At 35.3% G+C, this 14496-nt stretch overlaps 1 protein-coding gene across 1 annotated transcript; it reads left to right on the top strand.

The window, feature by feature from the left end:
- The first annotated feature begins 8700 nt into the window (after positions 1 to 8700).
- Positions 8701 to 12414, top strand: LOC120088515 (RNA-binding (RRM/RBD/RNP motifs) family protein). The gene is made up of 2 exons (XM_039045883.2): positions 8701 to 8980; positions 11350 to 12414. Exons 1-2 carry the CDS (start codon positions 8961 to 8963, stop codon positions 12110 to 12112), a joined length of 783 nt encoding a protein of 260 aa, XP_038901811.1. The 5' UTR covers positions 8701 to 8960; the 3' UTR covers positions 12113 to 12414.
- The last annotated feature ends 2082 nt before the right edge of the window (positions 12415 to 14496 follow it).

Below are 14496 nucleotides of genomic sequence, written 5' to 3'. Positions count from 1 at the left end.
AAACAAAGCCCAGTAGGCCTTTTTAGTAAAAAAAAAAAAAATGAATGTTCAAGAGATTAATGTAACATAGTCCTTATTTTAAGATCTTTTATGTCGAAAGCTCAATTTTAGTAGTGAAATGCACAAATTTTTTGGACCATATAAGGGGTGGAGTTCACTTCCCAACTCTCTACTTCCCAATTCCTTGTCCAAATACCCCTCTACTTAGTATTCATTACAACTTTCCGAAACAAGAAAAAAAATGTTGAACAGTTATTTAATTCTTTAAAGTTCCATATAGAGTTAATATTAAAATATATTGACCTTTATAAGGTAGTTTGATTTTTTTTTTTTTTTTTTTTTTTTACAACGTCAGGTCTTTGATTTAAAAGTTTGGGAGCTTTCTTTCGTTCATCTTTATCGTCAGTTTAATGGCTTTTGGTTCATTCAACTACAGATAAAGTTTTGGTGGAGCAACCTTTTAATAGTCTTCATACCTCCTTATTTTAGTGCTTTGTTTATCTTTTTAGTACAATTGAAGTAGGAAAATTTGAATAGACATCGTGACTACTAACACACTTATATGTCAATTGAACTATACTTGCTTTAACTAATAGTTTGTTGATTTGGTATAAAAGGACTTGATTTTGTAATTTTGGTTTTATTCTTACCTAGAAAAAAAAAAAACTATTTGAGATATCAAAGAAAGAAAAAAAAAAGTTGCTAATAATCGAGAATTTGGTTGGAATTACAAACTATATGGGTTGTTGTGAGGAATTGATGGAGAAAATACACAAGCCAGGCCTAGAAAGATGCAGCATGTGATAATTCCTTGAATTACGCTTTTACATATGTTGTCCTTATTTCTTGGTGATTAGTCTTTTCTGCCCTTCATTTATCTAGAGTTTCGTTTTTCCTCTTGTATATAAAGAACACTATACCTACTGACCTGCTACAATGAGTGAAAGAAAAGAAATATACAAAAACTGATTCATAGCAAAGATAACATCTAGGACTAAACTTCCTTTTTGTATTTTTGCCTTGGGATTTAAATCTTCTCTTGGTATCAGAGCTTGATGGCCAACACCTCTTCATCAATTAATACCAATGGAGCATCCAGAAATTCCACATATAATAGTCCCTCTCTCAACCAGCTATTAACCAAATTACCTTCATCAAGTTAAACAGAAGCAACTTCCTTCTATGGAAGAACTTGGCTCTATCAATTCTGAGAAACTATCGTTTGTTCGGCCGCCTCACTAGAGAGAAGGTGTGCCCTCCCATACTTGTACAACCAGAGGGGCTTCCAATGTGTCGACAACCTCAACTAATCCCACATATGTTGCAGTGACAACACAAAGAATGCCAACTTCTGAGGTCGAGTCCACTGGAGCTTCAAGCTCAGTTGTGCCAACGTTCAAACCATTGCAAATTCTGAGTATGATTTGTGGGTAGCTATTGATCAGTTGTTGCTAGGTTGGCTGCACAACTCTATGACGTCGGACGTCTCTACACAAGTCATGGGACATGAAACGAAAAAAGGCCTATGGGATGCCATCCAAGAGTTGTTAGAAGTATAATCACGTGTTGGGGAAGACTACTTAAGACATGTATTTCAATCCACTTGTAAAGGTTCCTTAAAAATGACTGACTACCTTTGTATCATGAAAACACATTCAGATGATCTTGAGCAAGCTAGAAGCCCTATCTCACAGAGAGTGTTAGTTTCACAAGTTCTCATAGGGCTCGATGAGGAATACAACCCGATTGTCGCTACACTTCAAGGGAGAATGGATGTCAAGTGGACAAATCTTCAGTCCAAACTACTGATTTATATAAATAGGCTTGATCATCAAAACACCAGCAAGGCAAGTCCATTTGGTAGCTCAACCTCTGTCAATATGGTTATAGCAAGAACTCTAATTTAGGAGGACCGAGGCAGAACCAAAATCAGTTCAGTGGTAGTCGACCTCTACAACAAAAAAAACAATAAGCAATGAGGAAATGGTCAAGGTAGAGGACGAGGTCGCTATAATGGAAATTGGAACAATTGACCAGTGTCTCAAATATGCACAAAACCAGGCCACACTGCCCTTCAATGCTATAAACTTCTCAATAGGTAGTTTGGCCCCAATTAGAACACTGATCAAAACAACAGATAACAGTTATTCTCAGGCATTTTTCCTACTGATCGTGGCTCAAACTCCTTTGCATCATCACCAAATCAAGACTTCCTTGCAAGCCAAAATGCAAATCCATTTGTGGTAACACCTGAATCTGTGATAGACTCAAGCTGGTATGCTGACAGTGGGGCCTCTAATCATGTTGTCTCTGATCAAGGTATAATGACCAATTCCTTTGACTATGAAGGTAAAGAAAAAGTGGTTGTAGGTAATGGTAGTGAATTACATATTTTCCCTATTGATTCATGTCAACTAATTATTGTTGTTGGTGCTTTAAAACTTAAGAATGTGTTATGCGTGCTTGAAATTTCTAAAAATCTCATCAGTATATCTAAGCTTGTTCAAGACAATAAAGTATTTATTGAATTTCATGCTGCTTATTGTCTTGTTAAGGATATCAACACGGGTAAGGTGGTGCGGAAGGAGGAGCTTAATGAGGAACTGTACAAAGTATATTCAACTAGAGCTACTGGTAGTGTTTCAAACTTGGTTGCCACCAGGTTGAAATCAGATTGCAAAGTAATGATGTGTTCTGCTATAGGTAGAAATGAAAGTATTAATGTTCTGTCCAAGTTTATTTGACATCAGAGACTATGACACCCTTCTTTAAAAATTTTGAATGATGTAGTTAAACTCTATAATTTACCAGTGAAAGTCAATGAAGAGATCTGTTTTTGTGAAGCATGTCATTTTGTTAAATCTCATGCTCTTCCATTTTATACATCTTTATCTCGTGCTCAATCCTTTTTTGAGTTAATTCATTCAGATTTATGGGGACCTATTCCTATAATGTCTGTAGAGGGGTTTAGCTACTATATGCATTTCTTAGATGACTTCAGTCGGTTCGTATGGATTTATCCACTTTAATTAAAAAGTGATGTCGAGGCTGCTTTCAATCATTTCTCTACTATGGTTAAAAATCAATTTGGTAGGAAAATCAAAGCCCTATAACCTGATAATGGTAGAGAGTATGTTAAAATTCACAGCATGTGCAATGAGCTAGGAATACAATCCTGGTTTTCTTATCCACACACCTCAGCTCAAAATGGAATAGCATAACGGAAGCATCAATATATTGCAAAAATGAGATTAACCCTATTAACTCAAGCCTCTATGCCCCTCGGTCTTGGTGGGATGCCTTCTTGAATGCCACCTTGATTATTAATGGGCTCTTTTCCATGGTACTCAAAGGGAAGTCACCTATGGGAATCTTGATAAAGAAAAAATTCAATGTTTCTGACCTTAGAATATTTGAGTGTGCTTGCTACCCATATCTTTGGCCCTACAACTCAAACTAGTTTGCATTTCAGTCTGAAAAAGTGGGTTTACTTAGGGTCCAACCCAGTTCACAAGGGGCATAAATGCTTAAACTCCACTTGAATTTAATTTTCCTTTTGCCTTAGGTTTTGGAAGATCATCTACGAAGTCTAGTTTAAACAGCCTAACTATCACTCAATGGATCCTAGACCAGCCATGGGATCAACCTCCAAACAACCCAACTCTCACTCAGCCCACTATCGCCCCTCCACTCTACCCACCTAGGTATTCAAGCCCAATTATTTCAATCCATAACTTCAACCAAATAACAACCCAGGAGTCCATAACTAGCCCAATGTCCAGACCCAATACCATATCAGATGGTCAGCCCATTACTAGCCCAATCTCCTTATCAACACCAGTGTCTCCCACGTGCCCAAGTAACAAATCCAAAGCCCAACACGTACCTTTATCCTCTTCCCCACAGCTCAGTCATGAATCTCCAACTTTGTCTTCCTCCAACCCTTCCTTCGACAGTCTCTCTTTCGCCAACCCTACCCCCGACGATCCCTCATTCGCCCTCTGTCTTACCCAACCATCCTATTGAAGGAAATCATACTCGAGATTTCTATCAACAACGAAAATAAGAACATTCCAAATTACAATCATGAATGAACAAAATATTTATAGTCGAATAGAAACAAGCGGTTATACTATTAATACAGAAATTACAGCATGAAAACTCAAATGACCAAAGAGAAAACTCTACGAACATTTGAAAATGCGTCTCCCCGCTCTTTTGCGCACGACCGCTCGAACACAGTAACTTCGAACACTCGATCTACACGACCGCAACACAGCACAAACACTTCGCACTCGTCCTCAACGATCACCTCGGCCACGAACTCCTCAGCACCACGAACGGCCTTCACAGCACCTCGACGGTGTCGAGTTGAGTAAGACACCACCAACAAGGCTACCTTGGTATTCTTGGTGTGAGAATCTAAAGGGTGGGCTCTGTTAGGACCTGGAATGAGGCAGGCGAAGGAGGAAACACCGATCGTGTACACGACTGGGCAAGTGGGAGATGGCGGAGACCTATCGTATAGGTCGATGCCCAATCATTTAGCTAAAGCTATGCAATCGTTTAGCTCAGTCTGTCACCTACAGACACTACACGATCGTTTACTTTGAGCAAACAATCGTCTAGCAAAAGCTATGCGATTGTTTGGTAAATACTGTACGATCGTTTAACTCGCCATTGCATGATCATTTAGCTAGCCCAAGCTGTCGTTTAGTAAATCTATATTTACTTGACGACTATCGTGAGTTCCTTTTTGCAAGAGAGAAATCTCTAAAAAAAACTTTTTATGAAAATTTTTCAATAGTTACTAAAATTTTATCTCATGGTTACCATGAATCCAATAACCACCCACTCAATTGGTTATTAAAGAAAAAGAATTAATTATCCAATAATTAATATTATTATAAATATAAATGATAACGAACTTATCATATTATATTTATAACCTATAGTTTTAATATTTCATCTCATGAAACATATAAACTATAATTCTTTTTCTATTCCATGGTACTTAATGTAAATCTTATTTACATCGATCTTCCACCAGATGTATCTTATACATCATAGCGATTATATCATATATAATCAAAATACCTCTTGTCAATTTGAACATTTCAAATCAACACCAAGAACTGATCCTCAATTGAATCCATTGAGCTACCAAGAGGACCTTATGAACCTGTAGCTTGAAGCTCCAACGGTACATGAATAACTGACTAAACTCTTTAGTCAGGGGATCCACCATCCGTAAACTACCAAGCACTCCACTAAAGACCGACAGTTGAACTCTTCTTACCACAGATATATATGTGCCCATCTTAACCAATCAGCAGTGCGACAACCCTCACAGATCGCTCGTAAGTATAGCTGAGCCAATAATCGTTATGTCCCTGTAGTTACATCTATCTCTTTAAGTACCACTGATCCCTATAATGAACATAAGTCATAGTTCTACTATGACTGAGTCTTCTCTTCTAAAGAGAAGTTGTGGCCACTATGTTCAAGCCCGGAATCAACCTTTTAGGGAGCAATCTCTCTACTTATCCCTACTTCGGAAAATGAGTGAATTCCATCTTGTGGATTGAGTTCCTAGCTCCCAAATCAGACAAGTCCTCAAAAAGGTAGGCATGTTGAGTTGCCAATTTGGCCACTCTCACCTATATAATCAAAGGACCGCCCTCAAAGGCAAGAGTTCTCAAAACACTCAGGACTGAGATCGTGTCACCTATGGTTGTTTAGGTGAGATGCAAGTCTTTTGTATCAACGGCATTATATAAAGAGTCTAATTATCTCGTGGTCCAGATCTTATACAAACTCTTTGCATAGGACACCCCCACTCTCACGTCTTCACATGAATGGTCAAGATATACCATCTATAGTAGTTTACAACACTTGCAAACCTCTACAAAACGGGTCGTATCCGTAGTGTCATCAGGATCAGGTATCCCACCTTAATCCTTATACTACAGACCTATCTAGGTTATCACTTAAGGCATGATCCACTTGTATATCACATATACATGCTTAAGTTCACATAAGACAACCAAGAAGTTTTGTTTATTGGATATGAGTAAATGCCAGAATTAAATAACATTTATTTTATTCATTAAACAATGTGTATCTTTACAAAACAACGAGACTCCGGTAGAATTAGGATACCAATCCCAATACCTATGACCAACCATGCCAACCCCACCCCCGACCTACGATATGAACATAGTTAGGTGTAAATGGGTGTTTCAGATTAAATGAAATCTTGACGAGTCTGTTCAACGGTATAAGGCTCGGGTAGTTGCCAAGGGATTTTATCATAGTTTGGGAATCGACTTCTTTGAGACAGTTAGTATGGTTATGAAATCTTCAACCATTCGGGTCGTTCTTTCCTTGGTAGTGACATGCAATTGGCAACTTCGACAGTTAGACTTTAATAATGTCTTTCTAAATGGACAGCTTGATGAGGATGTCTATATAGAACAGCCTCCCGGGTATGTTAGCACTGAATATCCTAATCATGTTTGCAAATTAAATAAAGTTATATATGGGTTGAAGTAGGTTTCTCGTGCTTGGGATAACATGTTAAAGTCTGTCTTGTTAAGTTGGGGATTCAATAACAGTCATTCAGATACATCCCTATTTATTTACAGACAAGGTTCGTATGAGAATAAACTTCCTTTTTGTATTTCTACCTTGGGATTTAAACCTTCTCTGTTGTTACCATTGTAATCTAAAACTTTTTCAATTTAATTAACCCTTAAACTTATGCAAGAGTGGCAATTAAACCATTAAATATAGTACAATGCACAAACTACTATTGAATTACATAATTGTACGTAATTTTCTATTTAGAAAAAAACGAATAAGTAGTTAACATTGTCAACTTAAATATAACTCAACTGATTAAAACATATATTTTTTGTCAAGAAGTTAAAAGTTTGAATGCTTTATTTAACGCATTATTGACAATTTAAAAAATGGTAGTTAAACATCAATATGAAAGCTACACATTACTAACGATTAATGTTATAGTTTTCAAATTTTAGTGAAAATTTGAGTCTAATTGTTAATTTATTTTAGTATAATAGAGATAAATAAATTTGAACTATATATCTTTTGGTCTCTAACACATATTATATGTCACTTGTTACCATTAAATATCTTTAAGATTTTAATGCACCATTCTTACAATTTTGAAGTAATCTGTACGTTTTTAAATATCTAATAGCTCTATTATATTATAGGATTTAAAACACTTTTTGGTAACTTTTATAAAATTAACAATTTAATCTAGAAATTTTGATATGTAACAATTTAGTTCACGTAATTTCAATTTTGCAACAATTTAATTTCCTATCGTAAAAATTTAATTAAAAATTTTTGACTTTTTATTATTTAATAATTTAGACTCTGTAGCTTAAAAATGTTTGATACTTAATTAATTAATTGATTTATCTATTCAAGCAAGAAATTTCATTAAATCTTAACATTAGTCTTTTCAATATGAATTACTTCTAGGAGCTAATAACCAAGTGTATAGCAGCATTTTAAAAGAAGTACAAATATAGAAAAATTTATCAGTGATAAACTCTAAGAGCTAAATCTAACTTTTGTTAAATCTGTAAATTCTTTTGCGTTGAACTATATTTGCTAATACTTGGACCTGATTGCTATATTTGAAACTGTTCTTATACTAAAATTGATTAATCAAGGAACTAAATCGTAAGTAATAGTAATAACAATAATTAGGTTAAAATACTATTTTGGTCTCCATACTTTGAAGTTCATTCAGTTTTAGTCATTATACTTTCAATTATCCAATTTTAGTCCCCATATTTTAAATAAATCTTAAATTTAGTCTCTCAAAGTTAATTTTATCAAAATTGATTAAATAATAATGATAATAGTTTTCATGAAAAAGAATAAAATATGCAAATATGTCTTCAAAATTTATAGTAACAATGCTATAGATAATAAAAAGTTTTTTTTAAAAAAAGATCAACAATAAACTAGTAGGGGACTAAACTTAAGATCTATCGAAAGTACATGAATTAAAATTAGACAAATGAAATTACAAGGACTAAAATTGACCAAAATTCAAAATATAGGAACCAAAATGATATTTTAACCTAATAATAATAAGGGAAAATATTAATTTATATCCCTAAACTCTGAAGATTGTATCAATTTAAACCCTCAACTAGAATTGTATTAATTTAAACCTTAAACTTTGAGGTAGTATCAACTAAAATCCTAAATTTTGGGATTTGTATAAATTTAAACCCTAAAGTAATAATTGTATCAAAACATTGAACTCTTATAAGTGTATTAATTTAAACCATGAACTTTCGTAAGTATATCAATTTAAATCCTGAGCTTTCGTGAGTGTATCAATTCAAATCCTGAGCTTTCATGAATATATCAATTTAAATACTGAACTTTCATGAATGTATTTAAATAAAACATAATGGAGGATTTAAGTTATACAACTATGAAAGTTTATAGTTTAAATTGATACACTTATAAAAATTCATGATTTAAATTGATACTATTATTAGTTTGGGATTTAAGTTGATACAATTTTTAAAGTTTAGGATTTAAATTGATACAATTATTAGTTTAAGATTTAAGTTGATACAACCCTTTCATAATAATTATTATTTTTATCATAAATATTATTTAAAAAAGGAAAAAAAAAAAACCATATTGTTAAGAGGGCGTGATTATTTGGGATGGGGTTTTACCGATCGGAGTATTTGTTGGGGTTCGTCTTGAAATTGATGGGCCAGCCCGGAATGAAATCGGAAGGGTAGGGATCCATTCAGGCTTAAGCGGAGGTCTCTCACTTCCTTTCCTTCCGCGTATTTCCCCTTTGGAATTTCGATTCAGATTTCACAATCCAACTGAAGCTGCGAGGCCTTCAACAACAACAACAAACAACAACTGGGTATTCCCCAATCAGCATGAACATGTTCTACCGAGGGTAATCTTCCTTTTCCCCGATCTCCATGCTCAACTTTTTCCCTGTTAATTCTCATAATTTGACGTCGATTTGGGGTTCTGGGTCCTCTGTTTTTTTCCTCTCTATCTTCTGTTATACCTTAACTGATCGGGATTCTAAGCTGCTATTGACTAATTATTCTTACGAACCATTATCGGTTTCTTCATAATTCACTCTGAGAGTTTCGTTCTTTCTTTTATTGAATTGGGATTTTTTAGACCGATTATTGGTATGACCCTGTATGCGTGAATGTTGTTCTTCTGTTGGAATTTGTTTTGTTTTTGGGGTTTTATACCCTTCTGCAAGCTTTGCACGATAGGATGGGGAGAAACGATTTAAATAGGGTGTGTGGTTGAACAAGCAAAGCAGAATAAAGCCGAAGTTTTAACTTGAAAATTTTGCGTTTTCAGTTTATTGTGTTTGTGAGTCTGGTAGGATGATTAGTTGGCATGTTTATATGATTTAGAAGACTGAGTTGTTGAATTGTCATCAATTAACTATGAGTGTTGTGTTGGTGACTCTTGAGCTTTAATGTTTATTGTCTTAATATACATGGGAATGTTTTAGAATGGGAAGAATACGCTTGATTCTTTTACCTTCCTTTGCTCAAGATGAACCCATTCATCAGTGAGAGATTGGAAAATGAGGAAAGGACTAGAGGGGTAAATTAGTTCAACCACCAAAGAAGGCTAAAATCGAAACTGTACTACCTGCTAGAAACAGTCAATCACAATTTTTGCTATATTCCCGAATTTTTTATCTGTGGCTAGTTTAAGTATAATATCAATATTATTAGGAGGAAGAGAGTCACCTCTGAACGAAAGTATTGGGAAAGGTCTCTCGATTGCTTGCTAAGAATGAACCACTTTAATTGGCTTTTTAAAAAAGAATTGGAGGAGGCCTTTGATATGGTTGATTTAAATTTATTAAATATCAATTTGGTATTGGAGAAAAAGGGCTTTGGCTTGGGGGGATAGAACCACGGATCTCTTGGCCCTCAACACATACAGATACTAGTTGAGCTAAGCTCTTGTAAACAGAAAAAGGGCTTTGGCCTGAAAGGAATCAAATGAATATTCAATTGTTTCGGGAGTTGGTGGATAATAGCAAGAGGAATAGCAAACTCTCTTAGGGACCCATTCTCACTCTTATTCAATATGTTTTATCTAGAATTCCAATGTACACCTCTCTTCGAAATCCCTATCTCTATCACCAGGTTTCTGAAGAAACACTTCAGTGATTTCTCCTGGCATGATGATTCTGTGTCAACAGGCTGCCACCTCGTATCAATTTGTAACATTCCTGAGCTTCCTATTGGGGTGTTAGTATTGGCCGTGTAATCAATCATAATCCAGCCCTCATTTATGAACAGATTCTCTCTATCACTAGCTCATTTCTTGTAAATATGATGCTCTATGCTCAAACTTCTGGTGGATTTCAAAGGTGAAAATGAAGAGAGAATTTGATCTTTGGAAAATTGCTCATCCCAAACCCTCGCATTAAGACCTTTATGGCAGATTACTCCCATACGGCCATACCTCTATATTACTATGAAAAACAAATGTTGGTGAGCTGACATTTAGGCCAGCTTGCAAGTAAGAAGAAATTCGAAGTCTGGACATATGTGAAAATATCTCCATTCTCCAGCAAGTCTCTTTTCATCACCTTGTTTTCCCAAGGTAAAAAATCTATGGCAAATTGTGTTTGGAGCAGAAAGATTACCAAAAAGTTCAAGGCTTCTTATGGATATCTTTTAGGAGAGTGGTACTAAACAGCTTTTACTCGCAAGATTGTATCCCCCTTCTTTTTATTCTTCAATCTGGTCCATAATATGCGAAGCCATCTCTTCCTATGCTTCAATTTTGCAGCTAACCTCTGGAACAACCCTCACTCTATTAACCACTGCAAAAGAGGATGAAATAATCTGTGCGTCAATTTATAACTGCTCATGTCTATGGTTAAGTTTAATGTAGTCCTTTTCTAGGGGTTGGTGGTCCTGGAATTTCATGTGGGTATTGGTATTTGGCAATGCATCTCTGCAGTTGAGTTAGAAGCGTCTGCATTTTTTTTTTTTTGGTATATATCTTTTTTAGTTCTGTGTTTGGGAAATAGTGAAGTTTCCCCCTTTCTTTTTATGGGAAACTTGAAATTGCAGACCAATATTTTTATAGCCAAGAAAGCAGTAGATGTGCATAGGAGTGATCTCTTCCTTAGTAGCATAGCAATGAATGGGAGAAATGAGAATGCTTTTCTTTTATTTTAATTTCAAACATACTTTTTATATCTCCCAGGATGGGGTGTTGATGAGGTTTCTTTTTTTTGTGAATTTCTTGTTTCTGTTTGGACTGAAGTTCATATGCTGATGGTGGTGATGGTCGTGAAATGGGTGCGAAGCGTCAAAGGATAGTCGATCAGGGATCTTCTTATTATGGGACTCCTCCGGGTTCTGGGTTTATGTATAATACAAGTCCCTATGCATATGTTAATCAGCCACCACCATTTCCTGTTGTCAGACTACGGGGTCTTCCTTTCGATTGCATGGAAACTGATGTTGTCGAGTTCTTTCACGGTCTTGACATAGTTGACATTCTTTTCGTCCACAAGAATGGAAAATTCACAGGGGAAGGTTTTTGTGTTTTGGGTTATCCGCTGCAGGTTGATTTTGCCCTTCAGAGGAATAGGCAAAACATGGGCAGAAGATATGTTGAGATTTTCAGGAGTAATCGTCAAGAATACTACAAGGCTGTAGCAAACGAAGTTTTCGATGCGCGGGGTGGGTCACCAAGAAGAAGTGCACCCAGGTCCAAGTTAAATGATGAGGTGAAAGACTGTGCTGAACACACCGGTGTATTACGCCTGAGAGGATTGCCATATTCTGCAGGCAAGGATGACATACTGGACTTCTTCAAAGGTTTCAACTTATCAGAAGATTCAATTCATTTAACACTGAATTCAGAGGGGAGACCAAGTGGGGAAGCATTTGTCGAATTCTCAAACGAGCAAGACTCGAAAGCAGCCATGTCCAAGGATAGAATGACACTAGGTAGCCGTTACATCGAGTTGTTCCCATCATCACATGAAGAATTGGACGAAGCAATCTCTAGAGGACGGTGACACCAGCTATATTCTATTCACTGTTTTTCCTCAATTACTATGTTGTTTTGCTTTTGAAGCAGTGAGATTTATGGAGTTAGAAGTGAATAGGAGAGCTAAGTTTGTTTTGTGTTCTAATGGTGACCGTACATTCTCTGTACTTTCCAGGACCATTGTTTGCCAGTTGAGCAGGTCGTTTCGCTCTCGACTGCATGAACTTGTGAAAAGAATTTGGTTTAGTAGGCCTCTCTATATGTATTAACCATTTCTCTGGGCTGATGCTTAAAATATCTCAAGATTATGTTGTATTTGCTCACACAAAATTTTCAAATTTTACAAGTTAGATTCATATGTTGGGTAAATGCTGTACTTTGTTTATAACCTCTGACATTTTTAGTCTTTAAATTAAAGTTGAAGGGTGAGGAAAAAAAGATTGTAAAATTGGAAACTGTATCTGTAGGCAACAATTGATATGTTTTTTTCAAAACTGAAACCTAGACAGATTTTCTTAGGATAAAGTTGAAAAGATGAAATTGTTAAAGGAAAAGGACATGGGAACGTGGATTAATATAAATCTAGTAAATGTTGTATTAAAAGAATAACCCTTCGTGTCAAATAAAATATTTTGTGTTATCATTTTCATTATTAATAATTTGACTGTTGTTTGTTGTAAATACAATATGGTGGGGAATATTATAATTCCATTTTAAGCTACATAATTATAATCAAGACATACTCATGAGGAAAGTATTTTGAAAAATGAGAATTGAAAGAAAAATAGAAAACCAATTGCCTTTTAACTCAAATAAAATTAAAATGAACAAACACATACATGATACAAGAAAGCTAGAATATTCTCAATTCATACATTTTGTATAACAAATCAAATCAATCATATACTCATTTGATCCATTCAATCTTTTAAGTTTCAAAAACTTTTCTCATCACAAGAAGCCCTTTTTCATTTGAGAAGCAATTGAAGAGCCTACATTATATGCATTACAATATATAGTATGATCATGAAATTTTCTTTTTTCTTTTTTTTTTTTTTTTCCTCCAAAGGTTGATCATGAGAAGTTTCTATAATTATGCCAAACTTTAAAGAAACAAATTTCCCCTTTGATTTTCTTTTTTTAAAATCCTCAATTGATTAACAAATAAACAAAGGAATCTTCATAAATAACTAATTAGTACAACCATCAATTACAAACAATTCCACCATACACACACACACACGAATATATATATATTAAATTCACAATTATCCTTATAACCAAATATCAATATCATCACAAACAGATTCTATAAAGTACAACATTTTAATTTTCCATCTAATTTTTCTTCGAGTATAGCAAGAAGAAATAATTAATAATATTATTATTATTTTAAAAAAAAGTTTTTTGCGACTTGTGAATTTTGATTCCCCTGCGGGCTGCGGGCAGCGGGCAGCCCTCTGCCCTAATTTTAACTCATCAAAATTAGCAGTAATCCCAAGAAGAGTTGCCTAAAAATTTGAACTCCATCTCCCTCCTTTCTCTCTCTCACTGATTACTACCTCGGGCAGCGGGCAGCCTACCCTGATTATCTCTGTTTATAATCAGCTCGAGATGGGCACGAAATGCCAATCCCCTCTTTCTCTCTGTTTCTCTCTCTCTAGGGTTTTGTGGGTTTTTGAACTTCAATCCTTCTCTTTAATGGCCATCTTCCTAAATTATCTGAAACCCTTTTCCTTTTAGAACAAATCCTTTCTAAATCTCCAGTCTTTTACAGAACCCCTCTGTTCTTTTTTTCCTAACTCAAATTCCTCTGTTTCAAAACAGAGTTTCTTCAAAATGACCCCTTCCGGAGCAAGAATGGCCACAAGAACCAGAAGAAATTTACCCAACTTGAAGCTAACTAAGAAAATCAAGAAGACGAAGAAACAGCAGCAACAGAACCAGATTCCGGCCACCGTACAAAACGACATCGTTCAATTTACCGACGAGTGTTCTGACACCGACGGCGGCTGCAGTACTCCAAAAGCAGAGAGACACAGAATCCCAGAGATTCTGACGTGTCCACCGGCGCCGAAGAAACCAAGAGCTGTTTCTGATTGCTCATTCCGACGATCGCCCATTGCCTTTTTTGCCCCTCCAGAGTTAGAGCTCTTCTTCTTTGTTTCCTTGCCGGTGCCGGACATTTCAGTCTGAAGCTAAAAGTTAATCTAGCGAAGCTTCGTGTGTCTATACAAATTTTACAGAGATATTAATCATCAAGTTTTTTAATTTTCTCCTCTTTTTTGTTAGATATTAGTTTGAATAAGTTTGGTTTTTTTTTTTTAAATCTTCCTCTTTTGTGTGAGAATTTGAGGTTGAAGAGGAGATTTTGAAATTAGGTTTGCTCTGTAATATTAATATTAATATAAT

The sequence above is a fragment of the Benincasa hispida genome, chromosome 10 (genome assembly GCF_027475165.1).
Source record: "Benincasa hispida cultivar pf3 chromosome 10, pf3_genome.v1.1, whole genome shotgun sequence".
Lineage (NCBI taxonomy): Eukaryota > Viridiplantae > Streptophyta > Magnoliopsida > Cucurbitales > Cucurbitaceae > Benincasa > Benincasa hispida.
Note: the sequence above shows the minus strand (reverse complement) of the source record. Positions and strands in the feature narration are given on the sequence as shown.